Source organism: Molossus molossus, unplaced genomic scaffold (genome assembly GCF_014108415.1).
Source record: "Molossus molossus isolate mMolMol1 unplaced genomic scaffold, mMolMol1.p scaffold_m16_p_3, whole genome shotgun sequence".
NCBI classification, from domain to species: domain Eukaryota; kingdom Metazoa; phylum Chordata; class Mammalia; order Chiroptera; family Molossidae; genus Molossus; species Molossus molossus.
In genome coordinates, this window is record NW_023425366.1 from 94,356,048 (window position 1) to 94,375,984 (window position 19,937).

Here is a 19,937-nt window from a genome sequence, read left to right on the forward strand (position 1 = left end):
GAATAATACAAATGTACTTTTCCATTTTCCTGTGATCTGACTGCCTTTTGAGAGTCCATTATGGAGTTCTGTGTCTAAGCTCTAAAAATAGGTTTGATATACACTATATCAGAAAAGTAGCCAAAGAAAGGGTAAGAATCATGGTGGCTGAAAATTAAAGTAATTATCCAGTAAATATGTAACAATTTTCGGCTACTTGGCTTAGAGTTTACTGTTGCAGTATCCTGCAGGCCCCAATCCAGCCCTAACATAAAACATACATAGCAGAATGCAGTTGGGAAGGTTGCTTCAAGACAAGACTGCAACCAACCTGGTTATAAACTGAAACAACTGTAATCATAGAGGAAGTTCACACTTTGTCTTTGAAGACACTATTAATAACAGCTCTCTTCTCCCTGTTGCCTGGGCTCAGGTCTCATACCTTGAATGAGATTAGAAAAAAGGGATACAGTGTTTTTTCCTGGGTATTTACATGTGTATAGTTTGAGGAGCCGCAGGAGGGAGCATGTAGTGCCCAGTGGATGAAAACATGGAGTGGTTTATCTTCTGATTGTATTCAATATTTTAAACTGTATTTTTTTAAATGTTCCCCAAATTTCCATATTTTCTCTCACTTCTCCATTTATATAAAGAGTTGAAAAATGATTATTTCTGCCCGGCCTGTGTGGCCCAGTGGACTGAGCATTGATCCATGACTGAGAGGTCCCAGTTGGATTCCCAGTCAGGGTACATGCCCGGGTCTTGGGCTCAATCCCCAGTAGGGGGCGTGCAGGAGGCAGCCGGTCGATGTTTCTCATCAAAGTTTCTCTCTCTCCCTTCCTCTCTCTGTAAACAAATCATTTAAAAATATATTTAAAAAATAATAATTATTATGTCTTAGGTGGCCAAAAGATAAGTCATCTCTAACCAGGCTTGCTAATGAGGCCCCTCTTGGAGATGGTACAAGGTTAAATGTTACCACCCAGAGTGGCAGATCTTCCAAGTGTAGGGAAAGGAGGCCTGGCACCGGGTGACTCTGTGCACAGGCAGGTGGCTAACTCACCTTGGCAAGCACCGGTGCGGATGTTGGGGATAAATCCCCGCCGGCAGGGCTGAGGCTGGGCTGGACACATCTCACAGGGGTGGCCCCAGGCCCGTCCGATGGTGGCGCAGCACAGAGTCTTCGTGCAGACGATGCCCGTCAGCTGCCCTTGGCACATCTGGTTGTTGACCTGAGTGAAACATGGGCCTGTCCTGTAATCTGGAATGTGAAAGGAGATGAAAAGACAGGTTTCATGATCACACACCAATCTTACACCAGCACCTCCAAGTACATCAGACAGAGGCTATTGCTTCTGACTCAAGTGTCTACAGACAAAAGGCCAGAAAGTTTCCTTTTGAATATTCTTAATTTCTCAATCATGAGACTTCAGTGTAGTCTACATTAGATGTTGTAAGTGGGTGGCTCAAGGGCTGTCTGGGACACAGATGTGTTTTCTTGGCCCGCACAGTGTTTTAAAAGAATTTAAATTAGTAGCCAACATTTTTAAATTGGGAAATTTCACATTAAATTTTTATTTCTGGTTTTTCTTGAAAAGTTGGAAGCTCTGCCCACGCTATGCAGCCATGCCTGTAGACAGCGACCGAGTGACTGCACCCTCTCTGACTCGGGGCCCAGCCTGCCGGCAGTCTTCCCTCACTCACAGCCCCTGTCCCCACGACACCTGCTTGAATAGCTTCTCTTCGCCCAGCAAAGATCTTCTTTCCTTACTAGGTAGATAAGAGTTCAAAAAATCAAAACAGAAGATATAAAGATAAAAATACCAATAAAGATATACCTTTCCGTATCACAAATATATTTGGCCAGTCTAATTTTTTTTTATGAACATTTATTTCTAACAATTTGATATTTGTTCCCATGTCCGTCTGTTTACTTCTATGTGTAGCTCAGCTGGCTAGAAAGACAGTACTAATAAGGTTTATAGTCATGGATTCTTTCCAAGTAAGTTAATATTACATGATCTCCGTTCTCCAGAAGATGACTGGACCATTGTTTAGCTCTGTTGTGACGACAATTAAAAACGTTAGCAAATGTACGGCACATGTTATCTGTAGGCAGACTCTTCTGTGAATAGTGAGGACAGTCTATTTGGACCCCTGCATCTCAAAGTGTAGTCCATGAACCAGCAACATAAGGCATCACTTGGAAGCTGGTTACAAATGCAGATGCAGGTCCTACTCCAAAATCAATGAACCAGAATCTGCATTTTTAACAAGATATTCAGATCCATACACAATTTAAGGTTTAAGAAGGACTGATCTAGACTATGGGCAACTTGAAAGCTATGTATTCCTACTCTATCCCTCTTCCTGCTATAATTTACTTCAATGAACCTTTTAGATCAGTATATATTCTTTTAAGCAGAACTGAATCATTAAATAGTTTTTAATTTGAGTATTGCTGTTGCTGCTATTTTGAAAAACACAGAATCAGAGGTCAGTTTCCTGAAGACCGACCAATTAAATGATTTACATTTGTAATAAAATTGCAACAGAAATATGTGGGGAAAATTTCCCCTCTCACAGAGATTGTAGGCATGCAGTTTATTAATTCTTGGGACTGTAACATGATAGTCAGGATTTCCTGATAAGACCTAATACAAATGACATAATTCCATCTGAAGGGATAAGCCAGAATAAGTTTGAGATTTTTGTAAGAGAAAAACAATCTCACATTCAAAGGAAGAAGAGTCAATAATGTTGATAAGATTTTTTTTTAGTCCTCACCTGAGAATATGTTTATTAATTTTTAGAGAGGGAGGAAGGGAGGGAGAGGCAGAGAGAGAAGAACATTGATGTGAGAAAGAAACATCGATCAATTGCCTCCTACAAGTACCCCGACCAGGGATTGAACCTTCAACCTAGGTATGTGCCCTGACTGAGAATGGAGCCCAGAACGTTTTGGTGTACAAGATGATGCTCCAAACAATTGAGCCATCTAGCCAGGGCTGTTGATAAGAAATTTATGAAAAATTGTTACTGGAAAAAAATCAAACTTGGATATAATTTAACATTCAAAATGCTGAGCCAGAAAGACTTAGATATCATCTAAATGCTATAGTATGACAAAAATACAACTGAAAACCACATAACACTTGTATTTTTTTAATGAAACATAAGGCTTTCTCTTATAGAGGAAAAGAACACTTTAAAAGTCCAATATAAAGAAACAATATCTAAAATAGTAACCTTTTTAGCAAGCTGTTTTAACATTGTTACTTTGCAGCTGAGCTTCAACAAAAATAGTTCATTTCCATCCCTTACATAAGAACAACAGATGTGCTGGCTACAAATCATGTTTTTGAAAAAGACAATCTTTGTAGTATACGTGTAGATATGTCAACCTTGTAAAGAAGCATGCTTCCCACACCACAAATTGCCAGGTTGTAAATTTTTTTAAACGTACTCTAGTGTCCTCCAGACAACACGTTATTTTGTCATTTTAAATAAATACTAGACTCACAATAAAGTAAATCAAGTTCTGAAAAATTTGAAGTCTATGTTTCACAAAAAAATATAAAATGCTTATTTTTTTTGTAGACCCATGCATATATACCTATGCTGACATTCTGTACACTTTCGGGATTCCCAAGAGAAGCCTGCATAGCCTCTCTCATACTCCCATCCTTAAATAAACCAACTTGTCAGGAAATTCATTCCTCTTCCAACTGCAACACCTTCTTAGAATTATGTCCCCGTAGTCTGGTCTCTTTAGAGAAGAGGTATATCTGGGCAGTGACAGATGTTTGTCCTCAGCAAATGACCTTCCATGCTGAAAGCTCTAATAAAGCCAGCTTCAGACTCCCCTTCCTTATTTTTCCATTCTTTATTTTTTTTCTTTAAAAAGATTTTTTTTCTTTATTGATTTTAGAGAGAGAGGAAGAAAGAGGGAGAGAGAGATAGAAACATCGATGAGAGAGAACATTGATTGGCTGCCTCCTGCATGCCCCCCACTGGGGATCAGGCCCACAACCTGGGCATGTGCCCTGACCTGGAATCAAACCATGACCTCTTGGTGCATGGGTCGATGCTCAACCACTGAGCCAACCGGTTGGGCATATTTCTTTTTTTTAAATACATTTTTATTGATTTTTAGAATGAGAGGAAGGGAGAAGGAGAGAGAGAAACATCAATGTGAGAGAGAAGCATCAGTCAGCTGCCCCCTGCACACCCCTCACTGGGGATTAAACCCGCATCCCAGGCATGTGTCCTGACTGGGAATTAAACCAGGACCTCAGTCCATGGGACAACGCTCAATCCACTGAGCCACACCAGCCAGGCCCCATTCCTTATTTCTTTTGTCTAAATTCCCTTCCTTACAAATTGTGATGAACCTATTTTCTTATATGATTACATTTTATTTTCTGGTTGGTAACTGATTACTTTAAAATTTAAACTTACAGTGTCACCTACTTATTCAAGAATTACTAACATGTATATGAACAAATATTAGATACTGAAAAGGTGTTTGAATTTCATAGTCAGATTAAAATATTGTGTTGCAAACTTTATAGTATTTTGTTGTTGTTCAGATAGAGTAGGAGGGATAGAGAGAGAGAAACATCAATGTGAAAGGGACACATCGAGTGGCTGCCACCCACATGACCCAACCAGAACCAGGGACAAACCGCAACCAAGGTACATGCCCTTAGCAGGAACCGAACCCAGGTGTCTCAGGACCGCAGGCTGATGCTCCAACCGCTGAGCCAAACTGGCCAGAGCTATAGTATTTTAATTAAGGTCAAAGAGTCCTAAAAGACCTTAATTAAATGTTATTGGCCAGGCATTTTCTTCATCAAGATTTCTTTAGGGGTCAAATATCATATGCCGTCCTAACCATTCATCGTCAAGGACATGCCTGCAGTGTGTTAGCAACATATAAAAGAAGAAAACTCCTTATGACTTGGTTAGCTGGAGCCAGTGGGTTGGAAAGGAATATTTTCCTCATTATATGACCAAAATAATTTTGTTTAAAATTAGGTTGTGACACAGAAATATTGCTATTTTGATTTTCTAATATCTAAGTGCATTAACTTGTTTTACATCATTCCACTTTCATTCACGTTAAGCAAATGTGCACTGCAGTTAGCAAACTCATCAAACAATTCAGTGCTTGCTGCTGTGTTTTTTTTTTTTCAAATAACTTCATTAAGGTACAATTTATATGTCATACATGCACCTGTATCAAATGCACAATTCAATAATTTTTAGTAAATTTACTGAGTTGCACAACCTTCACCACAATCCAATTTTGGCTTTGGTTTATTTTTGGCTTCTGAGCAGATATTTATTCATTCTTATTTTTAAATTATAATTGACATGCAATATTATGTTACTTACAACATAGTGATTCAACATTTATATACCTTTCAAAATGATCACCATGGACAAGTCTAGTAGCCATCTGTCACCATACATGTTTGTTACATTATTGACTATATTTCCTACACTGTACATTATAACTCTTTGACTTAATTTATAACTAAAAGTGTGTACTTCTTAGCCCCAACCACAACCCAATTTGGGAACATGTGCATCACCCCAAAAAGATTCCTCGTGCCAATTTCCAACCTCAGTCATTCTCTAATCTATTTTCTCTGACTATAAAATTGCCTTTTCTGGACAACTGATATAAGTGGAATCATATGATATATGATTGGCTTCTTTAGCTTGGCAAAATGTTCTTGAAGATCATCCATGCTATGGCATGGGTCAATACTTCAATCCTTTTTACTGCTGAATAGTATTCCACTGTATGGATATACCACTTCTGCCAACCAGTGGCCATTCGCCAGGCTGTCTGGTGAATGTGTGGTTTAACATTTTACGAAACTGCCAAACTGTTTTCTTACATCACTTTGCCATTTTATATTCTTACCAGCAATGAATGAGGGCTCCAATTTTTCCATATCCTTCCTAATATTTTGTATTTATTATTTTTTAAATTATAGCCTATGTTACCATTTTACTTTAAATAAATACAATTGAATATATTTGGGGATTTTACTATAATTCCACCAGTCCTCATAATACAATTAGAGAGGCTAAACAGTGCTAGATAACCAAAGTTGAGTATTACTGCTGCGCAGACAACCAGACAACCTTTGGAGAGGTTACTGGTAGGTAAAGACAGAAATAGGTCTGGTGGGGGATTTGAGATTTAGGAAGAAGAGATTTTGTTGTTGTTGATTGATTGTTGTGTTACGTTATAGTTTTGTTTTGCTTGTAGAAAAGACGAGCATTTCAAAAAAACCAATGGGGATGATGTAGTTGAAGGGGAGGGCTTCTGATTGTCATAAAAAGGAGTCAGACTGGGAGTGAAACTTGCACTTGTGTGGAGAAGTTATCTTAGAAGAAAGCCCTTCTCTTACAGCCTGAGGGAAGGAGGGCAGGATGCACAGAGACCCAGGCATATTAATGTAATACAGGGAACGTGAACAGTGTCCTCTCCCACACCTTCTATTTTGTTTGTGAAACAGGAGATGGGACGATAGGTCTTTGGTGGAGCGTGGCTGGGTGTCTGGTCTTTGAGGCTAATGGAGATGACCCTGCAGACACTGAGTGACAGTGCTGACCTGGGATGAACAAGGTAAACTTACAGTGGGAACAATATGACTGTTTCCCAGTGTCTCTAGGCAGCTGACAGGCTCACTCAGAGGTTAGGGTTCATCCAGGGTTAGGGTTTTGTCTGTTAGATATGAAAAAGAAATTCTGAATGGCAAGGGGCTTCAGAGTATTGTTATACAAAGAAAAAAGTTCTCTTACCCATTGAGACGACATGGAGGGACCTGGAGAGTATTATGCCGAGTGAAACAAGCCAATCAGAGAAAGACAAGTATCACATGACCTCACTTATTTGTGGAATATAATGAACAAAATAAGCTAATGAACAAAACAGACCCAGAGACATAGAAGTAGGGTTCAGACTGACAAACCCCAGAGGAGGGGGGCTAGGTGGGAGGAACTTAAATGCATATATGCTTAACCAATGGACATAGACAACAATGCTGTGGGGGGAGGGGAGGGATAGAGAGGAGTGTGTCAATGAGGGAAAAGGAAGAAACATCTGTAACAAAAATAAATTAATTAAATTTTAAAAATGAGCCAACTGCTATCTCTTTCCCTAAATAAGTAGTTCAGAAATACTTTCAAAAAAATGAAAATGAATAAATAAATTATGGGTCTGGGGATCTACGGCGGATGAAGTGGGAAGTGAGACAAGGAGATGGACCGACAGAGTAAGAAGGAAGAGGAAGCCAGGCGGTCAATGGCCTAGGTGCCTGTAAGGCCCCACACGAGAAGGGAAAACATCACAGTGACAGTAATACATCATCAGCTGCCCATATCATTTACCGAAATGTCAGCTGAAATATCATTTACCTAAATGTCAGCAGAATGCAGTTATGCTGTACAGCTGCTTAGATTGTACACCGCATATACTGTAATGTAAATGTCATCACCTCAAATTGCACAATGGGATGCCGCTGTTAGAGACCTTATACGCTGTCACTGCAAGTCAAAAATGCCACAAGATATCAGAATTCCATCTATTCGCATTTTAGTACAAAGAATTGCCTGATCCTAGAAAGTATATGAAAACATATGGGATTTCTCATCAAGATGCACAATCTTTGGATTCATTTCCATTCTCAAGAACCAAGGAAATGCAGCATGCAGTCAAGTGATCACCTGTGTGAGAGCTGCAGACATGAGTGAATATAATAAATTGTGTAGTGTGTCTAACAACCCTGGCTATGTGACCGTCCCTTTGAGTAATGGAGTTTTTGACACAGCAATTATAAATAAGGTTTGGTGCATTCTGTCAGGATTGTAATTGAGAATCCAATCGGTGTGCCAGCTGAAATCTCTGATCACAGGTATAACTGGATCATGCAGAGAAGGCAACCCTCAAAATTATATGAAATGATACAACAGCTTCTGAAGTTTCAATACAATTTGTCCTGAATATCTGGAGATCCAGACTTCATGCTGGGTCTAAATATTTAGGGTTAAATAAACTCAAATAACTGAGATGATAATTGTCTTTCTTGATGTCAACCTCAGAAAATTTTAGAAGTACAGAAATGTTTGAGAATCAAAGCCATTAAATTAATATTTTTGCTTTAAGAAATCAATGCAAAAATTATTTACCTGTAATATTTAATAGTGTTTGGCCCATTCCATTAGATTAACTTACAATTACAATTTAAAATAAATAAGGAATTTATTTAGAGTTGTAAATTTTTTTTTTATCCTCACCTGAGGACATTTTTCCATTTTTTTGTTCAGATAGAGCAGGAGGGAGAAAGAGGAAGAGAGATAGAGAAACATCGACGTAAAAGGGACACATTGAGTGGCTGCCACCCGCACGACTCAACCAGGGCCGGGGACAAACTGTAACCGAGGTACATGCCCCTAGCGGGAACCAAACCCGGGTCTCTCTGGACCACAGTCCGACATTCTAACTGCTGGCAATTAGAGTTGTGATTTTTAAGTTACATGTGACTATACATATATACAGAATTAGATCATTTAAGTGAAATTAGTTTTTATAAATAAATATTTATAAGTTTAAGTATTATACATTTAGTTTTTAAGTACCTTTTTAAGAACTGAGTAGCTGCCAAGGTTTTTAATTTGCACAACTGAAGATATTGGATGTATTTAATATATAAAAGCAGTTTAAAAGATATGGAGGTGTTTCATTAACAAGAATAAAAATGAAATCAAATATTAAAGGCCTCTTAAAGTGACTACTAAAATCTGCTAGATTTATTCATATGTTAGTAATACTTATAAGTTGAATTTAAAAGCTCAAGGAATATCAATTTTTAATTTTTTGAGGTAACACCATATTGTTTTCCATAGTGGCTGCACCAGTCTGCATTCCCACCAGCAGTGTATTAGAGTCCCCTTTTCTCCACACCCTCGCCAACACTTGTTTGATGATTTGTTGATGGCGGCCATTCTGACAGGTGTGAGCTGATACCTCATTGTTGTTTTAATTTGCATCTCTCTGATGATTAGTGATGTTAAGCATTTCTTCATATGTCTCTTAACCATTTGTATGTCCTGTTTGAAGAGGTGTCTAGTTCCTCTGCCCATTTTTTAATTGGGTTCTTTGTCTTCCTTTTGTTGAGTTGTATGAGCACTCTATATATATTGGAAATTAACCCCTTATCTGATATATCATTGGCAATTATGTGCTCCCATAGAGTGGGTTGCCTTTCCATTTTGATGATTGTATCTTTTGCTGTGCAGAAGCTTTTGAGTTTGATGTGGTCCCATGCGTTCATTTTCTCCTTTGTTTCTGTTGCCTTAGGGAATGTATCAGTGAAAATTCTGCTGCATATGATGTCTGAAATTGAACTTCCATTTGACCCAGTGATCCCACTTTTAGGAATATACCCTAAGAAGCCTGAAACACCAATCAGAAAGAATATATGTACCCCTATGTTTGTAGCAACACTAGTTACAATAGCTAAGATCTGGCAACAGCCCAAATGTCCATCAGTAGACAAATGGATAAAAAAGCTGTGGTACATATACACAATGGAGTACTATGCAGCTGTAATAAAGAAAGATCTCTTATCCTTTGAGACTACATGGAGGGACCTGGAAAGTATCATCCTAAGTGAAACAAGCCAAACAGAGAAAGATAAGTATCATATGATCTCACTTATTTGTGGAATATGATGAACATAACAGTCTGAGGAATGGGGTTGTCCCAGAAACATGGAAGTGAGGTACAGACTGACAATCCCCAGAAGAGGGAGTGGTGGGGAAGAGATTAACCACAGAACTTATATGCATGTATGCATGAACAATGTACATGGACAACAAAGCTGGGGTCAGGGCGGGGAGGGAGGAGGAGGAGGGAGGAATCAGTGGGGGAAAAAGGAGAAATATCTGTAACAAAAATAAATAAATTAATAAAAAAATGAAAACAAAAAAGTAAATAAATAAATAAAAGCTCAAGGAATATACTCTAGGGACTTGAAAAAAAATTTGTACACCTACGTTTATAGCAGCATTATTCACAATTGCCAAGAGTGGATATAACCAAGGTGTCCATTGATGTGTGAATGCATAAACAAAATACAAACAATGAAATATTGCACAACCTAAAAAAGGAAGGAAATTCTGACATGTTACAAGGCAGACGGACCTTGTGGACATCATTCTGGGTGAAATAAGCCAGTTACCAAAGGAATGATGTTCTGATTCCACTTTACGTGCGGTGCCTAGAGGAGTCAAATTCATAGAGACAGAAAGTAGTGTGGTGGTTGCCAGGGGCTGCAATAAAAGGGAGATAAAAAGTTAGTGTTTGAAGGTACAGAGTTTCAGTTTGGCAAGATGAAAAGAGTTCTGTGGATAGAGGACGGTGCTGGTAGCACAACAATGTGAATGCCACTGAAGTGTACAGTTAAAAATGGCTACGATGGTACATTGTATATGTAGTTCACAATTTAAATAATATTTTTTAAAAGCTCAAATAATAACCAGGGTTTTAAAATTATATTTAAATAAAACAGCCCTGGCCGGTTTGGCTCAGCGGTTAGAGTGTCAGCCTGCGGTCCGGAGAGACCCGGGTTCCGTTCCCGCTAAGGGCATGTACCTCAGTTGCAGTTTGTCCCTGGCCGTGGTTGGGTTGTGTGGGTGGCAACCACTTGATGTGTCCCTTTCATGTCAATGTCTCTCTCTCTCTCTCTCTCCTCCCTCCCTCCTTCCCTCCCACTCTATCTGAACAAAATATCGAAAAATGTCCTCGGGTGAGGATAATAAATAAATAAATAAATAAATAAATAAATCAAACCTGAATTTTTACCACCAAAATAAGCTTTGAGTCTTTTTCATGTACAAAGTCACCAATGAGAGTATTGAAACATCTCAGCAACACTGACCACTGACTTGCCCTGTGATGGACATTTATGTCATTTTAAATTGATTATAAGGGCATAGAATGTTGTATGGGTTATTCTTGAACGTATTTACTGACTACCTACTTTGGCCTGTAAGGTAAATTCCTAGCATTGGATTGCTGGGTCCAGCTTGAAAAATACTCAAACTGACATTCTGAACTCTCTGAATCGGTGGTTCCACTTTACACTCTCAACAGTAGAGACAAGTGGTTTGATTTTGGTTCACTCAATGGGTGAAAAATGGTATCTCATTACTGTTCTTGAATTAGGATAACTCGCTGGTCCCTATTGTTGACAATCAAGGGAAGAAAATTAAATCCGTGGCAGGCACTTTACAGTGACTCTTTCTATAAACTCTCTTTGTATTCTGAAGTGCTAAAAGTATTTTTGCCATTTTTCCAAATAAAAAAATTAAATGTCAGAGGTTAAGTCAGAGGTAGAGAATCAAAGAGCTAGAAAAAAGTGAAGCTGAGACTCGACCTGGAGATCCGCCTCACTGGAGGCGCTACAACAGTCACGCTGGGTTCACTTAACCCCACGGGGATCGGCGGCGGCCTGTGGTAGCTTCGCCTTCTCCTAACAGACCAAAGCCCTTACCACTTTAATGAATACTGTCACAACCCCACAAGTAAGTCCTTCCACCCCCAAGAATAATCTCCTAACTCCAAATTTGTAAGCCCAATCTTGCTTTGCTTCTGGTTTCTCCCAAAGGTGAGTCTCCACCTTGCATGCTATATTAGGGAGAAATTCTCTCTCTGTAAATTGAGACCATTGGCAAATTAAAGACTTTTGCTTCTGCAAATAGATGAGTAATTACTTTAATTACCACAGTTGCAATGCATTTTGTTTCTAACATAATACCATTATTTAATATTTCATTGGAATGTGGACTCAGTAATAAAGGACCCCTCTCACCATTTTCTAGTTTTTCAAAACACAAGGCTACTGCAGACATCAAAGGACTCTTGAAGAATGAAGAGGCAGAGAAGGTAATTAGGTGCTGGCCAATGATGCAAGCAAAATTGCTATCTTTGATGTCACATTTCATAAGGATGAAGGCCATCAAAGATGTGGCCCCCAAATTCATGGCCTATGAACTTAAAGTGTACTCTCCCAAGAGCAAAACCAATTAACTTACTTTAAGGGCAACAAACAATGCTAAAAATTAAAAACTAATAAGATTATTTAAGCAGGATATCGTTCACGTTTGAAGGAGAAAGTTAACAAGACAAAAATATTTTGCCATGTGTTAATAAGGGGGCCAGGGACACAAATGATTCACACAAAAGATGGATCATACACAAGTCAAATCGACAAAGGACCAAATTTTATAATATCTAAGGAAAACCTATAGTGTAGTAAAATAGGCCTGAATAATTCCAGGAAAAATATTATGTGCTCACAAACCATTTCTTCATATCAATACACTCAGAAACAGAATCAATGAAAACCAGTGTTTGAACAGATCTTTTATTTCCCTTGATACAAATACAATGAGGTCCCAAGTCTGGATTGCAGTGGCAGTGAATAAAATATTAGGCACATTAGTTGACAAAGCTTTTCTATAATAATATTAATTCAATGTACTATCTTCTTATTGAAATTTCGGCCTAAATCAACTCCTCCTGAGCCCAAAGCAGCCATATATATATAAATAAATCACACCCTTCCCAGGAAATCTGATGAAAAATCAAAAGCCCTCCCTCTATAATTCTGTCCTGATATCCAACTTCCAGTATAACGTCCATCTAGAGGGGTTGGGATTTCTCCTGAGGAAAGAGCAAGTGCCATGTGATTCATTACTGAGGCTTTAATTATTTAGGAGTTTTAGGGAAATGCTGAAGAGCAAGGAAGACCACAGATCATCTGCCCTTCTAGGAGGACATAGGTGGCATTTATCAATGACTCCATTTGACTTGCAAAAGGGGGAGCCCTGCCCTGTCACTTGCTTCATGAAGGACAGTCAACAGATCCTGCAGGCGCTGATGGTCAGCAGGGGTCTACACTGCTGAAGGGAATCATTCCTGGATCTCTGGTGGGAGGCTTCTACCTGCTCCTCATACAGGAGCCCTAGGAGAGGCTCAAGAACTAAGAGGTCGCCCTGAGACATCAAACTGAGCAGTATGACAGCAGCTCAGTAAAATAAAAACAATCATATCTTACACGGCGTGTAAGCTTCTGATTGCTGGAGAAACCTATGTAGGTTGACTGGTACAAGTATGGAAAGAATTTGCTTCACAAACAGACATATACAAATTAAAAGACTAAAGTCTTTCTTTGGTTCAGGAAAGTAAACCCGTTCAAAATTCAGACTCAACAAAAGAGCAGAAAAATGAACGGCCACTGCTCCAAGCTAAATTAGTTGTCTAGAAGGTCAGGCAGAAGAAAGAGCTTACGACACAGCAAAATTACTAAGAAAGTAATATCATAAGTAAAAGATAAGGCTTAGAAGACAGAGACTAGAGATCAGAATATGAATAAAATAGATTTAAAATAAGATTAAAAATAATAGAAAAAAATGATCTAAGCTTAAATAAAAAGTAGCTTTACATCTTCTGGTTCAATGGCTCATGGTGTCCTACATAATAATAATGAAAAAAGATACCCCCTCCCAAAGTATAGCCTCGTGAAATCTCTGAACCTCTGAACCCTAAGACTAAAACAAAAAAACTTTTCATTTCCAGAGAGAAAGAACAGAGTAACTCCAAAGATGAAACAGCTTAGCGTTAGCTTTCTCACTTGCAGTATGGTTAAAACTACAGTGCAGCAACATATACAGGTTATTAATTCATACTGTTTGAGAAGGATTCTGGAAACAAAAGAGCCATATGATAATAGCTTGAAATAATAATGTCAGGAACTGGGGGGTACAGAGGTACCTGCCATAATGAGGGCTAAGAATTAAATTATTCCTAAGGTCTCATATTGAGACTGGAAGATATAAACAAGTAAAATGTCTCTTGGGATGAGAAAAATAGGCATTATTTCTTTTTTTTCTTTTTTTTATTGATTTTAGAGAGAGAGGAAGGGAGAGAGAGAGATAGAAACATCGATGAGAGAACATCAATTGGCCGCCTCCTGCACGCCCCCCACTGGGAATCGGGCCCACAACCTGGGCATGTGTCCTGACCGGGAATGGAGTCAGCAACCTCTTGGTGCGTGGGTTGCTGCTCAACCACTGAGCCACACCAGCTGGGCTATTTAATTTCAATGGTATATAAAAGCTGTCAGAGAGAAAGAGAGACAGAACTTTATATAATGGTGAAAGACAGGAAGATAGTCAGTTAATAAAGAATATAACAGAATTCTTTAATTAAGAAAGAAGGGCCTTGGGAGTACAGAACTGAAACACACCTGATTAACCGAAGTGACAACAAAGGTGAGAGGAGGAAAACCACAAAATACAATGACATCTACGTAGGGTAAAATGATGGAAATCAGCCAACTACATTGAAATCCCAATATATGAATATGTTTAGTTTTCATTTGTAAATCTGATCAAAATAACAAAATTCAGCTCTATTCTGTCTATAAGAAAACCATCACACATGGAACCAACTGATAACTGATAGCTGTCGGGGGTTGGGGGGAAGACTGGATAAAAGAAGGTGAAGGGATTAGCCAAAGAATATGTATGTATAACCCATGGACACAGACAAAAGTGTGGTGATGGCCAGAGGGAAGGAGAGGGGGGCTGGGTGGAGGTGGGCAAGGGGGGGGGGGTAGAAATAGGGACATCCGTAGTAGTGTCAACAATAAAAATAAAGTTAAGAAAACAGAACCATCAAAATAAAATGATTAAAAAAGAATAAAAACAGGACAAGGGAAAGTATAAATTAAACAAAGCAGAAATAGCAATAATCAATATCAGATAGAACGGAATTCAAGGTCAAAAAGATTGAGTCAGAAAAGAATATTATATATGGTTAATAATTATAACCGTGGTAATAGGATATAATATTCATAGACCAAAACCATAGTGAAATCCAAAGAGCAAAACTACAAGGAGAGATTAAAGTTATAAAAGAGATCTTTTTAAATATTATTTAAAAATGAAATAAATAAATAAATAAGAACATCACAAATAAAAAGCCTGTCTCAATAGGTGGACTTAGAATTTTGTACCAAATCAACAGAGAACATGATATTCTTCTTTTGCTTCATGGAACATTCATTAAGGTGATGAAATACTTGTTCATATGCATACCATTATTTCAGTGAGCTTCAGTAGATCTCTGGGGCTATCTCCTGAAAATCTTCTCTTTCACAGTATGAAAGAATGAAACTTTTCACAGTACCTTGCGTAGAAGGATTCTAAGGCATGTGGTTAATGACATTCACCATAAAAGAATACCTTGCGCTCTTTTTAAAATCCAAGCTAAATTAGTTGATTCCTTTTAAAGGGGCCACAACCAACTTTTTAAACTGTAGAATCTGTGACATGAAATCGAGTATTTTAGAGAAATTTCAGTGGTTATAAAATGCCATCCTGATGTGGTTTGTTATCATCTATTAACTGTGCTGTCTGAAGCAGTGGCCATTAGCCACATGTGGCTTTCTGAATTTAAACTTTAAATTTAAATAAAATTAAACAAACATTCGGTTCCTCAGTCACACTCCCCACGTGCCCAGTGCTGCAGAGCTATGTGTGGTTAGTGGCCCTGGGCTGGCTTCACCAAGAGCACTTCCATCATCCAGGGGAGTTCCATGGATGCACAAGGGAGTAGCAGACAGCGTTTGGTGTCGAGACATCAGTTCTTTAAGAGGTTATGTCTGAAGCTATAAATCATCCCTGCCCTTTTTTACTGCCAACCATGAAGTCTGCGCAGTGCATTACACCCATCATTTAGCGTTATCTGTACATTTGGTTGGCATGAATAGCTTTCCTTTACAGATGATTACAGTAGATAGGTCAAATTAAATAGGTTAAATAAAACTGCCCAAAGTCACACAGGCAGTGCTTAACAGAACCAACACCGAAATGACAGATGTGTCTGACGGCAAAAGCCATGTAGCATTCATTGATCTTGTGTGTGTTGGGAGGGGGCGGGGGTGTCCTGTGTTTGATCAATGGTTCCTGCTCTGCATTAAACGCCCTTTTCTGTATACATTTATTCCTTCCTAGGTGTTAAGGCTATAACCCCTTCTTTCAGCTAATAAATGGAGCTCTGCTCATTAAATACTTCATTGGCCACTTTCATATCCTTCCAAAAAGAGCCACCACGTCTCAGATGGCTGCATGTCTGCATTTAGACTTTCCACTACTTCAGCGCACAAGTACTTCTCAGCTACGGAAACTCTTTCAGCAGGATCCGTGGCACTGCAGCCAACCCGCTCCAAATCGTATCAGCAACACAGCTTCTGGGCTAAGTAGGTGGACTGTGAACACGAACCACTTCAACATGAGAGAGGCTGCAGAGCTGGGGTTGGGCTCCAGACAATGCTGGTCAAGGGTCTGAGAAGACACAGTGTCTATAGAACATGAAACTCAGTCAGCTTCCCATCTAGTCTGCAGTAGGGGGCAGGTGCTGGGCGTTACCGCCAGCTTTCCAGAAGGATCCAGGCCATTCTCGATGAGACACGTAAGAGCATTTTGAAAACTGTAAAGTATCATTTAAATTGTAATTATTTTCAATAAAAACTTTTAGAGATGGAATACCCTTAGAGATGATCTGAGCTGATCATGTGATTAACGGATGAGGAAATTAAGTCCAGAAGTTTCAGGAACTGGCATCACAGCAAATATATCTGCTATAACAGCTTGGGCCTCCTGACTCATCTCCTGCGGGAGTCCACATAAAAAGGTAATCAGAAGCTTGGAACTGATGCAATCTGGGTGTCAGGGACTTTTCACAAAATACACCTGCTGAGTTCAGATTCAGAAATATGGTCTCAGTATTTCCCAAAATATAGTTAATGGAACACCAGTTCCACAGATGAATAAGAGTATTATGCAAAAAGAAAATTGTATGGTCAAATACAAGGGTGGGCAAAAGTAGGTTTATAGTTTTGAGTACACAAAACATAATTTATTCTTGTATTACTTATAAATTACTGTATTATTTGTTTTACAACTATAAACCTACTTCTGCCCACCCCTGTACATATTAGAGTTGAACAAAGACAGAATTTATTTGTGTGTATGTGTGTGTGAAACTACACAACTTTCAGAAGACTTTATTGTACTTCTGTGCGTTAACTGCTGAGAGCCTAGAGTAGGCAGTGTTCAACATGTATTTGCTCAACCCTGGACAGTTTGGCTCAGCAGTTAGAGTGATGGCCCACAGACAGAAGGGTCTAGGGTTCAATTCTAGGTCAAGGACACATACTTGTGTTGCAGGTTCAATCCCTGGCCCAGTTGGGGTCCTGCGGAAGACAACCAATCGATTCTCTCTCTCTCACATCAATGGTTTTTCTCTCTCTCCCTCTCCCTTCTATTCTATCTAAAAATCAATGAAAAAGTATCGTCAGGTGAGGATTAACAAAAACAAAATTATTTGCTTGTAAATATTTTTATCCAATAGCATTCCTCAAGACTAGTGTGGGATAAAACACACTTCGGCAAGCACTTATCAAACTTTATCAGCAGATGAGTCCCTTGTCATAGCCTCAAATGTCACTGCCTGAAATAGATTTAATACAATGTTATCTTTGGTGTGACTGGCTTTCCTCCAGATGACATCACTACTACCATCAATATCTCAGAGAACTTGAGAGATTTGCAACATAATTGTAGCTCTCAAACTTTCTTAGCAGTTGCTAAAGTATTGCCTACACTGCTAATAGTATTGGAAATATTTATAAGTGAGCATAGTTCAGAGGTTTTCCTGTGTTTCTTTGCATTATTTCTCTATATACCAAGGATCCCATCTATTCTTCTTGGGCTTAAGATCTGATGTCCCATAATTGGTGATAGAAAGCACATGCCCCCATATTCTGTGTAAGTTTTTTTTCAGCAATGCAAGGCTGGAAAAATAGTGGCATGGATAGAGATAGAGATAGAATAATATATCACTGCTGTAAACACATTACACTTTTACTTTTCTCCTCATCAAAGCAGCACCATGACATAGGTACTATTATTATGCCTATTTTAGAGATGAAGAAACTGAGCCACAGTGGAGTTAGGTACCCTGTGTAATGTCACAAAGACAGTAATTAGCTAAACCAGGAAAAATGTGATAAAGATTCACATAATAACTTTCTCAAATTTCTTTTTAAAGCTTCTAATGATAATGAGTTGAGATATCTGTTTATTCCCCATGGTCACTGGCTTCACAAACTACTAGCCTATCGTCTTGCATAAGTAACTTTAACTTAGTTACCTTATTTGTAGCATGACTATACTAAGAGAACTCTACTTACAGTTTATGATGTGGGTGTGTGCGCGCCATGAGGTAAAAACTTCAAGTGCTGAGCAAGGTGCCTGGCTTTTCATGAACGCTCAGCACCTACTAGCTGTTCTCATGACGGTGGCTATTAATAAACATTTTAAGGCACTGTCTAAGGCACCACGTTCCTGTGCTTTACTCCATCATGGCATTACTTTGACATTGCAAGGGGAAGGCTGAGAGAGGCCGAAAAGCCCACATAAACCTCACTATGGCTTTGTTCCTCACAATTATATATGAATACAATTTTCTTGGATGTCAAAGCTAGAAGAAACCACTTAAATGGATAGCAGGATCCTTCTAAGAAGTAATATGCTTCCTTACGGAGTAATTTTCTGTATGATTCAAGTTTCCTCTTTTCCAACGATCTGTTTGGAATCAAAGCCAGGTTTCACAGCCTGAAAATGAATACTGTGCAGCCAGAAATAAATGATTTTACAAGGAGAAATACCAGACTTACATAATTTTTACTCAGTGAAAAAAAAAAAAAATCTCCCTTTCGACCTCGCCAGAAAGTACAATGGACAGATATCAAAGCATAACAACGACATTTACCCCTTGATGTGGTCTGCAAAAGACAGCACTTCTTTCGATTCACGACTCTCAGCCTTTATCCCAGGGGTACTGCTCTGACCTGGCCACAGAAGCACCATCATCAACCTGTGATTAGCCCTGCCATCACCTGGTTTTCCGATGATCTATTTCTACCTGTGGCCTCGAGCAACCTGCCAGGGAACTAAGCCTCGTGCCACCGAGAGCAGGCCCTCAGTAGGGAGGAATTATGGCACAGAATACGACGAGACCGTCAGGGTCTGGGCTTAAGGGAGCGACTCCGACAGCCCAGTGCTGAACATCAAAGGAAACCTCAGCGAAACGTCCACATGTTTCCAAACTCCGCTAACATTCCAGATATAGAAAAACATCCTGATGCTTAAGTAAATTTTCAAATTTCCAACCAGATGTCTGCTAGGTTGAGTATGTGTCTCTGATTGCCTTCAAAAATTAGAAGATTATGAGTCTTATTATTTTATATTATCTATTTATATCTTCTGTTCCTAATTAGTAACGGAAATCAAACTTGAAATTTTCTACTAGAAAAAAACATATTCTTGGAGCTACTATAAATATACTCATACATTTCATATTATCTGGTTTGGTACAGAATGTAAGGGCTATGCCTACGTATGTCTACTCACTAAGTAATTGTTCCAATTCCTAGGTAAATACAGAAAGTTTATCTTACTATACAAATAGTAAATAATAAATCCCTTGGGTTTCCTTAATTAATCATACATTTTGAGGGCAAACTAAACTTTTTACCAAAAAGGCTCTATTTTAATTCTTCACAGGTTGAATAGTTGAGACCCATACGACTGCTATAATATTGTGTTTAACATTGTTTCATTCGAAAGCTAAACTCTCATCACAATCGGGCTTATAGAGTTCATGAAAAGCATGGTCAAAATATATGCCAAGCTATGTAGAGAAAATGTGAACATATTTGGCCTGTCCTGCAACCAAACAGTTTCCCATTTAGGAGAAATCTCCACTGTGTGAGTCCTGGTGGGAGGAATTGATGCAAAGA

At 38.8% G+C, this 19,937-nt stretch overlaps 1 protein-coding gene across 1 annotated transcript in view; it reads right to left on the minus strand.

The window, feature by feature from the left end:
- The window catches only part of FBN2 (fibrillin 2), a 262,104-nt gene that overhangs the window by 188,925 nt on the left and 53,242 nt on the right, over positions 1-19,937 (minus strand). The window contains exon 6 of the mRNA XM_036279132.1: positions 1,043-1,240. Coding sequence (XP_036135025.1) covers positions 1,043-1,240 — 198 coding nt within the window. The remainder of the gene's footprint in view (positions 1-1,042; positions 1,241-19,937) is intronic.